Source organism: Bos grunniens, chromosome X (genome assembly GCF_055505025.1).
Source record: "Bos grunniens cultivar Pamir isolate PY7600 chromosome X, Bosgru_T2T1.0, whole genome shotgun sequence".
Classification (NCBI taxonomy): Eukaryota; Metazoa; Chordata; class Mammalia; order Artiodactyla; family Bovidae; genus Bos; species Bos grunniens.
The window spans coordinates 22,740,082-22,758,110 of NC_141194.1; the positions used below are offsets into that span (position 1 = coordinate 22,740,082).

Consider the following 18,029-nt stretch of genomic DNA (forward strand, 5'->3'; position numbering starts at 1 on the left):
CTACAGGGGTTAAGGGAAGACACGGAGAGCGGACAGAGCATCACTCAGCCCGGAAGACGGGGCCCGAAAGTGCCCCCACTGTCATTCTCAGGAGCTCCAGGAAGCCCGTTCGGCCAGGCCAGAAACAATTCCTGCTGGGGTGCTGATGGAACCTAGAGCCTGGGAGGGAGGCCCGTAGACTCTGCTCGGTACAGGGAAGGTCTCAGGATCCGCGACGATGCAAGGAGAAGTGCACATGCCAATCCTCCGGGAAGCTCCCCCGGAACCCCGCCCGCCCTGGCCCTGCCTCTGCTGTCCGCCTGGAACACAGATCCACATGACCGGAAGTGACGACAACGCACCACGCTGAGGCTGCGAAGCCATCTTTGAGAGCTGCTGCCGTCTTAGAGAACTGCCGTGTAGGGTGCCCAGACGGAGGACTCCCAGGTCTCAACAGGTGTCTGAGTGTGAGGTGACGTGAGTTACAAGTGTGGGACACACGTCCAGCACGCCCAAGCCTTTCCCTCTGAAAAGAGAGGGCCGGACAACCCCCGGCCATTCTGCCCCTGCTCTCCCCTGGAAGATTCGGGCCTGCATCTTAAGCCCCAAGTCCATCCACTTCACCCAGGTGGTCTCCGAGAGGAAGGCTTCGGTCCGGGGCTGGTGGACTCCAGTTCTGCTCATTAGAGGGAAAGCCCCGAGCCCTGTAGCTAAAGGAGGGACCATCGGGGAGTACTGAGGGCCTCCTCACCCTAGAACAGCAGCCACGCGAAACCCCCACCCCCCGAACTTGGCCTCAGAGCATCCGGGTAGGATCTGGGCAGCTCTAACTAACGGCTGCAGATCACCCTCATTGCGATCTCGGATGCGGGACACTGAGGGAGGAGGGCACCTCGGTCCGAGGGATTGGTAGCTGGTCAGTACAGGGAGGATGTCAGGGCTCAAGAGGAGCCAGGGTGAGGACCATCCTCGCGGACACACGGACGAATCAGGACCCTCCTCTGTAGTCAGTGCTTACTCCCGGCCAAGCACAGGGAAGGGAGGCTGCGGTCTGAGTGGGGAGGTTAGAGCTTGCATACAGAAGGGCGGGTCCCGGGACCCTTAGGTGGGAGGCTGAGCACTCCCTCCTCTCCTTCTCCAGAGTCACAGGGAAGGTGGCAGCATCAGCCTTCAGAGCAGAAGAGGGATCGGGATGGGTGCTAGGGAGTCATTCCCCATTTTTCATCCTAACTATGAATGTGAACTGAAAGGACATGCCTCCCCTGCCAGCCTCCACAGGCCCCCCTCTAACGCCCAGGCAGGGATGTCTGGCTGTGCCCCAGGGCTCACTCTCACTTCTTCCTCAGGGTTCTCAGGGAACAGTCTGACTAGGAGAACAGGAGACTTGTGGGTCCTAGAGCAGTGGACTCAAGGCCACCTATGAAGCAGGCTTGGTTTAAACCGGGGACAACCCTCTCTGGTGTAGGTGCTAACATTTCTTTTTCCTTCCTCAAGGCCACTCAAAGCCTGCCTTCGTAACTGCACGCCCGCCTGCAGTCCCTGACCTGTGTCATCATGCCTCGGAAGCACAAAAACAAGCAACATGCCCATGGGAAACGCCACCAGGTCCAGGGGGACACTCAGGAGGCCCAGGCCAGTGCTGCTGCAGTCCCAGGAGAGGAATGCCCATCCTCCCCCTCTTCTGCCCCTCAGGGTTCTCCCCCGAGCTCCCCTGCTGCTGGCGATCGCCAGGAGCTTCAGGGAGCCATGGCCCCTAGCTCTCCTGTTGCAGAGGCTTCCTGGGCAGGATCTGAGGAAGGTGCCCAGGGCCCCGAGGAGGAAAGTGCAGATGCCGCCCGGGCAGCCCTGCTCGCTCGGAGCATTCGCAAAGATCCTCTGATGAGGAAGGCCAGCTTGGTGATGGATTTCCTGCTGGAGAGGTACACCAAGAAGGAGCCCATCACACAGAACGGCATGCTGAATGTCATCGGCAGGAAGTACAAGCAGCACTTCCCTGAGATCCTGAGCAGAGCCTCTGAGCGCGTGGAGCTGGTGTTTGGCCTGGAGCTGAAGGAAGTCGACTGCAGCAGGAACATCTACACCCTCGTCAACAAGTTCAGTCTCGGGGTTGAGGAAGGTTCAAGTGATGAGGAGGAGCTGCCCAAGTCTGGTCTCCTCATGGCGCTCCTGGGCATCATCTTTACGAAGGGTAACCGCGCCAGTGAGGAGGAGATCTGGGATTTCCTCAATGTGTTGGGGATCCATGCTGGGAAGAAGCACTCCATCTTTGGGGAGCCCAGAAAGCTCATCACCAAAGATCTGGTGCAGAAGGGGTACCTCATCTACCGCCAGGTGCCCAATAGTGATCCTCCGGGCTATGAGTTCCTGTGGGGTCCGCGAGCTTATGCTGAGACCACTAAGATGAAGGTGTTGGAAGTTCTGGCCAAGATCCAGGATAAGGTCCCAAGTTCCTTCCCAGACCTCTATGATGAGGCTCTGAGAGATCAGGTGGAGAGAGCAGCGCTGAGAGGCGCGGCCAGGGCTCCAACAATGGCTGAAGCCAGTGCCCCTACCCGGGCCAAGTCCTACAGCTCCTCCCATATCTAGAGAGGGATCAGGGCACTTTGTTCCCTTCGTGTTGGAAGAGAACAGTCCACCTCTTAAATAGTTGAGGGTAGTAGGGGTGGGGGGAACAAAACCCATATGTTCTTCACAGTTTTAAGTAGTAAGGGAGTTTAGGTGCAGGTTTAACAAAATACACATGTTTTCTTTTTATCCATATGAATAATATCTAGTCAAAAATAGATGATTTAGGTAGGGAGGTAGAGGTTTTTTGTATTTTTAAATGTCACTACTCTTCATAAGGTTTATTATGCTTCAGAGTATCGGTTAATTAATGTCATGGATGTCATGTTTACTGCTGTTAGGTTTAAGACTAGGAGTTCATTGTAAACAAGTCGAAAAGACTTCAATATTTTCCTTATGGTCCAGAACAAGGTAACATAACATTGGAATAGAATTTTACTTGGAAATGTGTAAGAATCTTAGAGATAAGTATTTGGGAATCACAAAGCTTTCAGAGTAAACGCTGGTTTATTCTTTGTCTTCTTATCTGTCCTCTTTTTTCCTTGTAAAAGTTAATAACATGGACTTAGATTTGTTTAGCTTATTCAAACTGTATGACATTTAAATCATAATAAAAGAGAGTCTTTGCTCATTATTCCTTTTTTCTCCCAAATTAATTGACCATCTTGTGTTTAGAAGGCTTTTTTATAGTACTGGGTTGATAAGAAAATGAAGCCCAAGCCACTGCCCATGGAATTTTGAGTCTAGCAGCAGGGACCATATAAGGAAGGTGGTGAGCTAACTCTAAGGAATAAACAAATCATAAATTTAAATGGGGGAGGTGTGGAAGAGGAGGTTCTAGATGAGAGCAAGGAGGGCAAAGTTACCTGATTAAGGTGGCATTGGGTCTTGGGAAAAGTCTAGTTCCTCGGTGGGAGGTCCTGTTCAGTCCAGATGCATGATGGGCTAGATGAAGCTGTGGGAGTGATGCCAGACACTCATATGATGGTTCTCAGAGGTGAGGCTGTAAACCTGGAATATATCTAAACCATATATTCACCATTATTTGGAGATATCCGAAAACCATAGGGAATGGAAGGGGCCCTGTGCACTTGAGCCAGGGCAAGTGAACACTGACACTACGTGTTTTCATCAAAAGCTGTCCAGAGAGTTTCTGAGAAATAAAGGTGATACCCATTGAAGCGAGATGCCAAGACGTCACTGGACTGTCTCTCTTTTTCTGGGATGGGAGCACCAGAACTTGCTCTGTTAAACAGTTTAATTAGGTTATGTTTAGTGTAATTTGGCAAACTTTAAGGGAGGGCTCAATTTTTACTGTCAGTGGGATTAAATTAGGGGTGGTTTGGACAAAAAAAAAGCATCTGAGAGGGAAGTTGCTGGTCCTTGAGACAAATGAACTTGTCCTTGCATCCATGTGGAGAAGATAACCCCAAACACCTATTAAAACAAGTGCTCAAATAGGGAAATACTGCTTAGTTTTTACTTGCTTGGGAGCATTAGTGCTGATGTCAATTTGATTATTGTTTGGAGTTGCATATTATCTAGTATAGCCTGGAAATAAAACTATGTGATGGAAGTTTGTTATCATTTGGGGTGAAAATCACCTTCGTAATAACGGCTATTCATTCAAAGTACCAAAGCTTGCCTCATACTGTGCCAGGTGATTTACATACATCACACATGTCTGTGGTCCTACACTATAGACTTTTTCAAACACAATTTGCAGATAAAGAAGCTGGAAAAAAGAAGCTCAGACTCAAAGCTCATAAATGATAGGAGCTGGACTGAACCCCGGCACTGAATTCCTCCAGAGCCCATACTGTGCCACTCCTCCAGGATGAGGCTAACCTTGGGTCACTTCCTCTTTCTGAACATTAGTCCAAAAGGTATTTCACATGTGAAATAGCAGAATTTCATACCCCAAACACAGTTTTGGAATAAAAAGCCCCAGAAATAAGTAACAAAAAATGAAAATAAAAGTGAAGTACAAATAAGGAAGGAGACTGCATTCAGTGACAATTTATCTACAAAGGAAATGTCAGTAAACTGCAATAGATCAGGGGTGCAGGAAATCATTTAATTCAGCCCCTTCCTTTCAGAGAGTAAATCTGTTAAGAGTGAAGGTTCTACAAGAGGCTGTGTCTGGTCAGTGAAGAGAAGGAAGAGATCAGCGTGTTTTCTCTGATAGCACACCACCTATGCTGGGGCCCCCTCCCAGACTGTAGCCTCCCTATCACTCCTGGGACTCAGTCCACTCTCTGTGAGATTTGTTGCAGGCAGACTAAGACTTTTCAAAGATGTGGCTTTTACCAAGAACTCTTTCATAGAAGAGACAGGAGTCAAGGTAAAGACAGATGAATGAGGAACTGAAGTCACAGAGAGACTGGCCTGTGTCGGCTCTCAGAAGGCCAAGAGAGGGTTGCCAGGCTGCACGTTCGCTCACTTCTTTTCAGGGCTTGCAAGGACATGGTCTTTGGTCTACATGGGTCACCTTAGGTTGAAAGAGGAAATCCAGAGTCCCCCAGGAGTCAAGGTGAGGTACCTGAGTGAGGGCATACCCCTACACTGAACACAGAGAGCCCCAAGAAGCCTGAATCCTGATGTCATCCCTGAAGGCACAGGTAAGAGTAGCCTCATGTGGCATTCCCAGACTTTCCCTCTCTGGCACCACAGGGAGTGAGGACCTTGGCCTGAGGAGAGCTCCCTTATGTAAACAGAGAAAGGAGCCCCAAATGCTTCCAGGAGTCCAGCTTTGGACTTACAAAACCCCCTGATCTCAGAACTCTGAGGAAACCACACAGAACCCTGCCCTTCCTGGCATCCCTGGGATACCTGCTTATTGTTGACATGACATGCCCATTTCCTTCTATGATGTCACAAGAGGGGTTGGGACATGGTCCAAGGGGTATAGCCTAGGGCCAGCAGTGGGATTATTTCCAGGTTTTCCAGAAACCAACTGAATACCCTGAAGACGAAGGGAACCACACAGCCCATAACCATATGATTCATCTCATCCACCCTCGCCTCAGAAAACCAAGGACAGGTATGGACGGATGAGGAGAATCTTACTTTCTCTTAGGGGTCTCACAGGGATGCTTGCCCTACTGTAAGAAAGTATAGTAGTAGACGGGGTGGACCTAAGTGGAAGGGAGTGTAGAATTTCAGGCCACAACAGAGGTCAAAGCAAGGACTGAGGGATCATCTACCAATAAAAAGAAGTGATAATGAAACCAGCCCTGTTCCTTATAGCCCTTGAAGAACCAGGGCAGAGCTATCAAGCTGAAGTTCCATCAGCATTTATTTACATCAGGTGTGTAGGAGGTAAACCCCTTAGTATGAAGGTGCAAATACTATTCCACGAAAGGGGTGGGGACACCAGGCCCTATGGGGGAACCAAAGGAAGCACTCTTAATTCGTGTTGAGGACTCCAGAGGCCACACAGAAAACTTCCCACTGAGCACTCAGTACTGGGTGATAACTACTGACACGGGTCATAAGCTGAGGACATCTTCACTTCTCAGAAATCCCAGGGAAATTTGTGATGACAACTAGAGGACAGCAGAGGGAATGGGTCCTATGACTGGTCCCTAGTTGGGTGGTGGTCTTGAATGTGAAATAACAGATGCCTCTGTGTAGGAGACTACCAGCCCCTTCTGTCACCCCAGCATGCCTGAGGCAGGGGTAGCAGGATGAAGCCTGAAGATCACTCTAATTTCCTTCAATATGTTTCCCAAAGGACAGGCTGATTAGGAGAATAGGAACCCTGGGGGTTTTCAGAACAGTGCCCTCAAGAACACCACAAATGTAGCCTTCGTGATAACCAAGGTGGTATTTCCCTGCTGCAGCTGTACACTCAACCTTCGTCTTCCTGTGGGCCCTTATCACCTGCCCTCCTACTCACACTTCTAATCATTGTCCCCCAGCTCAGGCATCATGCCTCGGCGTCAGAATCATAAGCTCTGCATCCGTGAGAAACGCCACCAGGCCCAATATGAGCCCCAGAGTCACAGGGGAGTTCAGCCCGCTGCAGTAATGGAAGAGCTTCCCTCTACCTCTTCTCTTTTAGAAGATAATTCACAGAGCTCCTCAGCTACTGGGTCAAATAGCACTTCCCAGGGGTCTTCGGAAGCCCCATCTACTACCAGCACTTTTTCAACTACTTCTGACACAACATCTGAGGAAGAAGATACCAGTCAAGATGAGGAAGATCCATGTTCCTCCGATGTCTCATCTTCTACTGAGAACACCTACAGTGATACTCTGAACAGCATGACAAGTTTGTTGGAAGAGTTCCTTCTGCATAAATATAAAATGAAGCAGCCCATTATGAAGGAAAGCATACTGAAGATTATCCACCCAAGATACCATAACCGATTTGCCGAGATTCTCAAGAGAGCCTCTGAACACAGCAAGGCTGTCTATGCAGTTGACTTGAAGGAAGTTGATTCAACCATCCACTCCTATGACCTTGTCAGAAAACTGAACCTGCCCAACAGTGGGAGGGTGTGGGATGGTAGGGGCTTACCTAAGATTGGTCTCTTGATGACAGTTCTGGGTGTGATCTTCGTGAAGGGCAATTGTCCTGCTGAGGAAGACATCTGGAAATTCTTGTATATGGTGCGAGTATATGCTGGGAGAAAACACTTCATCTACGGAGAGCCCAGGAAGCTCATCACCAAAGACTTTGTGACGATGAAGTACCTGGAGTACCGCCAGGTTGCCAACAGCGATCCTCCACGTTAGGAGTTCCTGTGGGGCCCACGAGCCCATGCGGAAACCAGCAAAATGAAAGTCTTGGAGTTTTTGGCAAAAGTCAATGATACGGTCCCCAGTGCCTTCTCATCACAATATGAAGAATCTTTGCGAGATGAAGAGGAGAGAGCTCGAGCCACAGTTCCAGCCAGGCCTGGCACCACTGTCACTTCCAGGCATGTTCCACGGCCACGTCCAGCAGCTTCTCCCACCCCTATTGAAGACCAAGACTTTTAAAAAATCATCCAGATAAGAAAATTTGACATCAAAATAGGGACTTTTGCCAAAACGGGAAGCAATCCCACAATAACACTGCTGGGACAATGGAATGAAAAAATAAAATGAAAAAAATTTCAAAACATGATCAACCATGATTGTTCTCCATCTTTTCTGTGTTCTGTTTTGTAAAATTAAATAATTTATACCTCGATATGCTTCTTGAAAAATGCAGGAGCTATTAAACCTTAACAAGTTAGACCTCTTACTGTCTTCATTTATTTTTTGAGCATCTGCTCTTTGAAAGGCTCTATGCCAGTTCTGGTGAGGCTAAGATCAAGACCTAGCCTATGCCCATACAACTTTAGAAACAAGGAGCTGCAATCACATAAGCAAGATCTTGAGATAGCCTTTAGGAATGACAGAAAACTAGAAAGACTATCCAGGAGGAAATCTCTACCTGGGGTAACATACTGATTTGTTGGGCTTTCCACAACAAAACCCCACAGAATGGATGGCTGAAACAACAGAAATTTATTTTCTCAGAGTGCTAGAGGCTACAAGTCCAAGATAAGGGCTGGTTTATCCTGAGGCTTCTCCTCTTGGCTGCCAGGTGGCCACCTCTTCACTTGGCATTCCTTTTGAATGCATATATCCCTGGTGTCTCCTTTTGTGTCTCCATTTCTTCTTATAGTCACATTGGGGTATGGCCCATCCTAATGACCTCATTTTAACTCTACGATCTCTTTATTTTTTGTTTATTATATTGTGCTCATTGATCTTTATTTATTTATCTTTTTTTTTGTTTATTTTGGGTTTTTTTGATCACTGGGATGACCCAGAGGGCTGGTATGGGGAGGCAGGTGGGATGGGGGTTCAGGATTATAAACACGTGTACACCCATGGCAGCTTCATGCTGATGTATGGCAAAACCAATACAATATTGTAAACTAATTAGCCTTCAATTAAAATTAAAAAAAATATTTAAATCAACCATATCTTTAAAGACCTTATTTCTAACTACAGTTCCATTCTCAAGTACTCTGAGTTATGCCTTCAATATGCATTTGTGGAGGGGACACAATTTGGCCCCTAACAGACAGAAATCTAAGGTGTCTCTGCTCTTATCTCAATGCAGGAGATTCCAGGGCACAGACTGGTATTCTATGCACATCATCTCCAGGGAGTTTCTGAGATGTAAGGGTGAACTCCCTTGAGGTGTTTAGGGAAGAAGGACATTCCTCCCTTTATCCCTTTTGAATTCTTGTGGTTAGACTACTAGTAAACTTGACACAAGACAGGGTAACAGAAGAAAAAGAGACAAATTGCAATTCATGTGCACAAGAAGTGTCATAGAAATGGGACCTAAGAAGTGGGCAAAGCAGGCAGCTTCTTTATTTTGTAGACAACAAAACAATTTGTGAGGAATCGACAGGACAAATCAACTTAGGTTTTAGGTACTCAACTAGTAAGGAATCTAAACAGAATCTGTACCCAGGGTAGTAAATGAAAGACTTAACAAGGTTTGTGTATACAGGCTTCTCTGCTTGAACTGCCTACTTCTGGTTAGAAGGGTTTCCCTCTGCCTCCAGATACAGGCAGTACATCCTTCATATGAGATGCATTTCCTGCTCTCAGGGAGGCAGATATCGGGGGGCAGTGGAATGTCCCTCCTCTGTTGGCTGTTTCTTAAGTTACTTGAAATCAAAATAATCAATATGCCACTGTGGTATATTTGGGGGCAGAGTGCCCTAAGCCTTGACAGGTGCCTCCTCTGAAACTTGCCTGCAAGTCTCACATGGTAAAAGCTGACCTGGTCACTGTGGAGAGAGAGAATGGATTAGTGGAGTCCTCCATTTCATGGCAGCAGTTGCATCATTCTGAGAACAGGTCAGTTTATTTGAACAGTGGTATCTCATTTCAATAGGTGGTGGTGCAGGTTGGCTCCCAAAGCTAGGTCTAGGGTGCAAGCGGTATCAGGTAGTTATTAATAAGAGGCATTTCTATGGAAACAAAAAAAAAGCAGACATTAATGATTGGAGCTGGTTATAAACCAGTTTCTGAGCCCAGGGGGTAGTCAGTCAAGAAGTTTTCTAGGTGTCAGGATCGAAGCAACTATTGTAGTTTGAAATGTCTCTATCACAGTTAGCAATATTTCTGGGTGATCAGGTTAACTTTCTGAGTGGCTCGTATAGCAACAGTCATGAAGTCTATTTCAAAATGAGCTGTTGTACCCCAGTGTTCATCGCAGCACTGTTTATAATAGCCAGGATATGGAAGCAACCTAGATGTCCATCAGCAGATGAATGGATAAGAAAGCTGTGGTACATATACACAATGGAGTATTACTCAGCCATTAAAAAGAATACATTTGAATCAGTTCTAATGAGGTGGATGAAACTGGAGCCGATTATACAGAGTGAAGTAAGCCAGGAAGAAAAGCACCAATACAGTATACTAACGCATATATATGGAATTTAGAAAGATGGTAACAATAACCCTGTGTACGAGACAGCAAAAGAGACACCGATGTATAGATCAGTCTTATGGACTCTGTGGGAGAGGGAGAGGGTGGGGACATTTGGGAGATTAGCATTGAAACATGTATAATATCATGTATGAAACGAGTCGCCAGTCCAGTTTCGATGCACGGTACTGGATGCTTGGGGCTGGTGCACTGGGACGACCCAGAGGGAGGGTAGGGGAGGGAGAAGGGTGGAGGGTTCAGGATGGGGAACGCGGGTATACCTGTGGCAGATTCATTTCGATATTTGGCAAAACTAATACAATATTCTAAAGTTTAAAAATAAAATAAAATTAAAAAACAAAACAAAACAAAACAACAATGACAAAAAAATGAGCTGTTGTGACAATTTCTCTGATCTTTGCATCAAGTCATCTAGCTTCACCTTGCAGGACTTCAGGAAAATGGCAATGTTAGTTCTCAGTGATTCAAGTCAAAAGAATGGGAGAGTGACTGGATCAAGATGGCAGAGGTGTATCACTTGGAGCTTACCATCTTCCCACAGACACATCAAAAGGATGGGAGAAATTGGGAATTTTAGTAAGAAAATTCCGTAGTCCAGCTAGATACGGGTGGACACTAGAAAAATTCAGGATCGAACCCAGTTTGCAGGTAAATAATAAAACTTCAAGGAAACGTAATACCACTAGAACCTAATACCCACACATGTGTAGTACACTTTCTATTGAACCAATTTTTTCTATCATCTCCCTTATTTCTACTGTAGACAGGAAAACTAAGACCTAATATGTTTGCAAAGGAAGTCTAAATTCAATAAACTTGGCCTGATTATTTATCTGAGTACAGTAAGAATAACAATTTGCCAATAGGCGCTTTTAAATCTGCTTTGCTGGAACAGTTCATAAGGAGTCTCCAGAAAGACATTTTAATAGCCTCTTGAGGCTAGGAAGCCACAGCAAAAACTTGTTGTCAAACCTAGAGATCTGGATGAATTCCTCTCTTCCTGAAGTCCCCAAAACATCCTAAAGTTCCTGTGCCTGCCAGAAGTGATCATCCTAACTCACCTGGTAAGGCTGATGGGAATTCTGTCAGCAAGGTCCCAGGCTGTTTTTCCAATGGGTTTTTATGGCTCCATGGAAAAAGCAAGAGTTCCAGAAAAATATCTCTTTCTGCTTTCTTGACTATGCCAAAGCCTTTGACTGTGTGGATCACAATAAACTGTGGAAAATTCTGAAAGAGATGGGAATACCAGACCACCTTACCTACCTCTTGAGAAACCTATAAGCAGGTTAGGAAGCAACAGTTAGAACTGGACATGGAACAACAGACTGATTCCAAATAGGAAAAGGTGTACATCAAGGCTGTATATTGTCATGCTGCTCATTTAAATTATATGCAGAGTACATCATGAGAAATGCTGGGCTGCAAGAAGCACAAGCTGGAATCAAGATTGCTGGAAGAAATATCAATAACCTCACATATGCAGATGACACCACTCTGATGGCAGAAAGTTAAGAGGAACTAAAAAGCCTCTTGATGAAAGTGAAAGACAAGAGTGAAAAAGCTGGTTTAAAGCTCACCATTCACAAAATTAAGATCATGGCATCTGGTCCCATCACTTCATGGGAAATAGATGGGGAAACAGTGGAAACGGTGTCAGACTTCATTTTGGGGGGCTCCAAAATCACTGCAGATGGTGATTGCAGCCATGAAATTAAAAGACGCCTACTCTCTGGAAGGAAAGTTATGACCAACCTAGATAGCATATTCAAAGGCATAGATATTACTTTGCCAACAAAGGTCCGTCTAGTCAAGGCTATGGTTGTTCCAGTGGTCATGTATGGATGTGTGAGTTAGACTGTGAAGAAAGCTGAGCACCGAAGAATTGATGCTTTTGCACTGTGGTGTTGGAGAAGACACTTGAGAGTCCCTTGGACTGCAAGGAGATCCAACCAGTCCATTCTAAAGGAGATCAGAACTGGGTGTTTTTTGGAAGGTCTGATGCTAAAGCTGTAACTCCAATACTTTGGCCAGCTCACGCGAAGAGTTGACCCATTGGAAAAGACTCTGATACTGGGATTGGGGGCAGGAGGAGAAGGGGACGACAGAGGATGAGATGGCTGAATGGCATCACCAGCTCAATGGACCTGAATTTCAGTGAACTCTGGGAATTGGTGATGAACATGGAGGCCTGGCATGCTGCAATTCATGGGGTCACAAAGAGCCGGACATAACCGAGTGACTGAACTGAACTGAACTGATGGTTAACCTTAGTTTCCTGAAGTTATCTGGTCATATCCAAGTCCACCTGTGTGTGTCAAATATGACATTCCAGTCAAAGTCTCTGTAGTGTAATCAATGTTTCCACTTGTGTCCCACTATAAGAACAGATTCTTACTGAACTTTTGAAAAATAACTATTTCCCTAAGGAAATAAGAACACTGAGAGTTTCTGATTTCTGGAGTGGTACGGTAGGGAGAGAAAAATTAGTGTTTCAATTCTAATGACAAATGTACAATTTATCAAATTTCTGTGTTAAAAAATTTCCTTATATCTAGAAAATTAAAGATTTTTAAAAGACAGTACTCTTTTAAAAAATCAGGAAAATTATCATTATATTTGTAATTCATTAAGCCCCATGTTAGCCCAACAGACTGGTTCCAAATAGGAAAAGGTGTACATCAAGGCTGTATATTGTCACCCTGCTTATTTAACTTATATGCAGAGTACATCATGAGGAATGCTGGGCTGGAAGAAGCACAAGCTGGAATCAAGATTGCTGGGAGAAATATCAATAACCTCTCATATGCAGAGGACACCACCCTGATGGCAGAAAGTGAAGAGGAACTAAAAAGCCTCTTGATGAAAGTGAAAGGGGAGAGTGAAAAAGTTGGCTTAAAGCTCAACATTCAGAAAACAAAGATCATGGCATCTGGTCCCATCACTTAATGAGAAACAGATGGGGAAACAGTGGAAACGGTGTCAGACTTTATTTTGGGGGGATCCAAAATCACTTCAGATGGTGACTTCAGCCATGAAATTAAAAGATGCTTACTCCTTGGAAGAAAAGTTATGACCAACCTACATAGCATATTGAAAAGAAGAGACAGTACTTTGCCAACAAAGGTCCGTCTAATCAAGTATATGGTTTTTCCAGTGGTCATGTATGGATGTGAGAGTTGGACTGTGAAGAAAGCTGAGTGCTGAAGAATTGATGCTTTTGAACTGTAGTGTTGGGGAAGACTCTTGAGAGTCCCTTGGACTGAAAGGAGATTCAACCAGTCCATTCTGAAGGAGATCAGCCCTGGGATTTCTTTGGAAGGAATGATGCTAAAGCTGAAACTCCAGTACTTTGGCCACCTCATGCAAAGTGTTGACTCATTGGAAAAAACTCTGATGCTGGGATTGGGGGCAGGAGGAGAAGGGGGCCACAGAGGATGAGATGGCTGGATGGCATCACTGACTCAAGGGACCTGAGTCTGAGTGAACTCCAGGAGTTGGTGATGGACAGGAAGGCGTGGCGTGCTGCGATTCTTGGAGTTGCAAAGAGTCGGACACGACTGAGAGACTGAACTGAAAGCCCCGTGTTCCTAATTCTTAAATTGCCAGAGTCCAGTTTTTGTATTGTTTCTGTCAATCCTCCCTCAAGTTTGTGGCTCATATGGACAATGGTTAATTTCAAGAAGCCTTCAAGGTTTTGGTTAAAGCTTGTATAATTTGCCCAGAGAAATGTGTGCCTGGATCACACTTGATAAACCAAGCAGAGAACACATTTTCTCACACTTTCTTTGCCACCGTAAGGGAATCAGCCTTGCAGCAAGGTAAGGCTTCAACTCGTCCAGAAAATATAGGAATGACAAGAATATTTTGATGACTCATCTGTTCTGTTCAGTCTCTCGGTCGTGTCTGACTCTTCGCAACCCCATGGACTGCAGCACACCAGGCTTCCATGTCCATCACCAATTCCTAGAGCTTGCTCAGACTCATGTCCATTGAGTAGGTGATGCCATCCCACCATTTCATCCTCTGTCATCCCCTTCTCTTCCTGCCTTCAATCTTTCCCAGCATTGGGGTTTTTTCCAATGAGTCAGTTCTTCACATCAGGTCGCCAAAGTACTGGGGCTTCAGATTCAGCATCAGTCCTTCCAATGCATATTCAGGACTGATATCCTTTAGAACTGACTGGTTAGATCTCCTTGCAGTCCAAGGGACTCTCACGAATCTTGCCCAGGAGGAACAAGATGGCAAGAGGAGTTGGTGGACATTCTAGAATACATCTCTCTCCAAGGATACATCTGGAATACACCTTCAGACACAGAAGTGCATGCAGAATACCAGCTGAGAGTGGACAGGAGTACATGACCAGCAGAAAAGAATATATAGACCCATGCAAAACTCAATGTCAAGCCCTGAGCCTTTAGAGTGGGTGCACTGGCTCCAAGATCCTAGACTACCAGAGAACTAATCCTAGGATATCAAATAGTGAGAACTGACACAAAGGAAACCACTGGAATACAAGACTCGGCATCACCAAACCACTGATAGCACCCTCTGCAGGACGCCTCATCTAAACCACAAAGAAAACAAAAATGCAAACCCGATCATCGGCAGACAGAATTACCACCTTACTCAGCCTTGCCCCTCAGAGGAAAAAGCAAACAAACAAACAAACAAAACCTCAGCACAAATCTCATTCTATAAGAAGCTTACACAAACCACTGGACCAACCTTAGAGGGCAGAAACAAAAAGGAAGAAAAAATTCAACCCTGAAGCCTGGGAAAAGGAGACCTCAAACACGATAACTAAAATAATAATAATAATGGAAAAGGCAGAGAAATACTACACAAATGAAGGAACAAACCAGAAACACAGAAGTCCAAATCAATGAAGAGGAAACAGGCAAACTACCTGAAAACGAATTCACTGCTAAAGGGAAGGCAGTGATACTGATACTTTGGAAACTGTCTGGCAAATTCTTTTCAGCTAAATATAGTCTTTTCATATGATCTAGCAAATGAACGTTAAGGTATTTACTCAAAAGAGCCAAAACCTTAAGCCCATCCAAAAACCTTCAACCAAATTTTAACAGCAGAATGAGTCATAGCTGCCAAAAACCGAAATCACCAAAGATGACCTTCAGTAGATGAGTGGGTAAACAAAATATTGGAAAGCTACATGGAATACTATTCAGTTCTAGAAGAAAACATTTCAAACCATAAAAAGATACAGAGAAAATTCAATGTATATTGATTAGCAGAAGGAGCCAGTATAAAAAACCTACATACTGTATGATTCCATCAGTGTTACATTCTGGAAAATGCAAATCTTTAGAAAGAGTAAAATGGTCAGTAGTCATCAGGGGTTCCAAGTGAGGTTTTGAGGGATGAACAGATGGAGCATGGGAGATCCATAGGGCATTCACACTCCTCTGCAAGACACCATGTTGGCTGAGTTGATACTATCATGCATCTGTCAAACACTAAAGAACTGTAAAACACAAAAAGTAAAATGTATTGTAAGCAATGGACAGTAGTGAATAATAACGTATTGACATTAGTTGGTCAATTGTAAAAAACGAACCTGTATCCATTGAACCAATACAAGATGTTAATAATAGAAGATACCAAGTGGAGGAAGAGAGTGGCTGTATGGGACCTCTCTATACTATCTGCTGAATTTTCTCCAATCTTAAATGTGTGCTTTCAAAAAGAAATACAGAGGGGCAACAAACACATAAACACATGAAAAGAGGAGCTACATCGCTCATGATGAAAGAAATGCACATCAAAATTACAATGAGGTGGCACCTCATACAGGTCAGAATGGTCATCATCAAAATTTGTACAAGCAGTAAATGCTCGGGAGAGTTTAGAGAAAAGGTGGGACTGGAAATTGATATAGCCACGATGGAGAACACTGGGCAGATTCCTTTAAAACTAGAATTAAAACTACATATGACCCAGCAATAGAAATACTGCGCATATACACTGAGAAAAGAATCATTGAAAAGACACCTGTATCCAGTGTTCACTGCAGCACTGCTTACAATAGACAGGACATGCAAGCAAAGTAGACTTCAACTGACCGATGACTGGATAACGAAGTTGTGGTAGCCACATACAGTGGAATATTAGCCATAAAAAGGAACTAATTTAAGTCACTTGTAGTGAGGTGGATGCACCTAGAGCCTGTTTACAGAGCGAACTAAGTTAGAAACAGAAAAGTAACATACATTAACGAATATACATGGAAAGTTCGAATGGTACTCACGAACCTATTTGAAGGGCAAGAATAGTGACTCAGATGTGGAGAATGGACCTGTGGACACAGCAAGGGAAGGCATGGGTAGGACGAATTGAGAGCGTGGCACTGACATATATCGAGTCCCATGTGTACAAAAGATAGCTGGTGGGAAATTGCTATATAATACAGGGAGCTCAGCTTGGTGCTGTGTGACAGCCTAGAGGGGTGAGATGAGGGGGTGGGAGGAAGTCTCATCAGGCAGGAGGAATATGTATAGGTAGAGCTGATTCATCCTGTTGTATAGCAGAAACAACACAACATTATAAAGCAAGGATCTGTCGATTAAAACAACTTTTTAAAAGTCTACTAATTTAAAAACTACAAAAAATATCATAAGAACACAGAGCCAAAATAGAGTTACATGCACCAATGCAAAATGAAAAAATGTCAGCAATAATGAAAAGCAAATTATCATGGTAAGAATTTGATCCTCGAATTAAAATTCTTAGGAAACAGGCACAGAAAACATTGCCACATATAACTAACTTCAGAAATCTGGCACAAAAAAGATCAACACAGCAAAATCAAGAGACTGGTCTGGAAGAATCGACAATGCTTAGACCATGTAATAGAAAACATACCATACACAAAAGCAACAACCTTAGAAAAATGTATGCACTCTACACGAAGGCAACAAGAAGAATTTCCTGAGTGCCTTAGGAAAAAGAAATCTCAAACAGAATACTATGTTATGTGTTTTCATGAGGACAAATTTTAAGACTGTCCATTTTCCTTAAATCCTTTACAGATTTAGTACCACATCCAGAGTAGCTGAGACCACAGTCACACGTGGGCGGCTGTTTCCTGTACCCAGAACAAACCATGGAAAACTTACACAAGGAATAAAGACAACTACTAACAAAAGCAAGAACACAAAACTAAATAATCCCTGAGGAACAATAAGTCTCCATTGAACTTGACCCTATGAGTACCCAGGTGGGGGAGTACTCTGAGGCTGACACAGGCGTGCAGGCCACAAAGGAAACAGACAACAGGATCAGCTGGAAAAGGCTTTAAACTAGAGTGGTTGATTCTTCCACTGGGCCGTGGGACCATGAACCTCTACTGCTTCACTGAAGGAACCTGAGGCAGCATCTCAGAGCCCCATGCCAGGATCATGGGGCACCAAAGTTTGGGATGGACATGGCAGTATGGCCCAGAGGTCATGCAATAACCAGCAGAAACTTTGTTAGTGGATGACAACTGGCTCTTGTAAATGACCAGCTTAAGAGACTGTCACACATGGACTAAAAGAGAAAAGCTTGTATCACAGTAATTGTACAAAAGGACAGAAATTCATCTCAGGACTTTTGAGCAATGCCCCTGCAGTCGACTAAGAGCCCATAGTGAGAACCGTCAGGCTAAGGAGCCCCTTCACTTTCTCTGCTGGGATTGTGTGGGGCATGGTTGGGGACAGGGGTGATTTTATACCAGAAAGGGAAGGGTTTCCAGGCTCTGCCTGCAGTCAATATGAAGATCCTGAGTGAGTGTGAGGGGTTCCACACCACAGAAGGTATTCTCCCATCATTGCCTCTCGCTTATCTTACCTGCAGCAGCCTTAGGCAGAAGCGTCCAGATGAGATGCTGGTACACTTCTCACCAGGAGTCTGGGGATTTGACATCTTCCAGGTGAGGCATTACCCTCAGGTCTGCAGATGGGACGTAACGTAGCATTACATTCAGGGGAAGACAGGGATAGAGGACAGAGAGCATCACTCAGCACACAAG

At 44.9% G+C, this 18,029-nt stretch overlaps 2 protein-coding genes across 2 annotated transcripts; both read left to right on the forward strand.

The window, feature by feature from the left end:
- Positions 1-367: 367 nt before the first annotated feature.
- On the forward strand, positions 368-3,178 carry LOC147339940 (melanoma-associated antigen B18-like). The gene has a single exon (XM_086386852.1). It carries the CDS (start codon positions 1,534-1,536, stop codon positions 2,563-2,565), a length of 1,032 nt encoding a protein of 343 aa, XP_086242978.1. The 5' UTR covers positions 368-1,533; the 3' UTR covers positions 2,566-3,178.
- Positions 3,179-4,749: 1,571 nt separating this feature from the next.
- On the forward strand, positions 4,750-7,333 carry LOC147339941 (melanoma-associated antigen B4-like). The gene is given in 2 exon segments (XM_086386854.1): positions 4,750-7,299; positions 7,301-7,333. Coding segments are annotated over 2 exon segments (855 nt in total). The 5' UTR covers positions 4,750-6,477.
- The last annotated feature ends 10,696 nt before the right edge of the window (positions 7,334-18,029 follow it).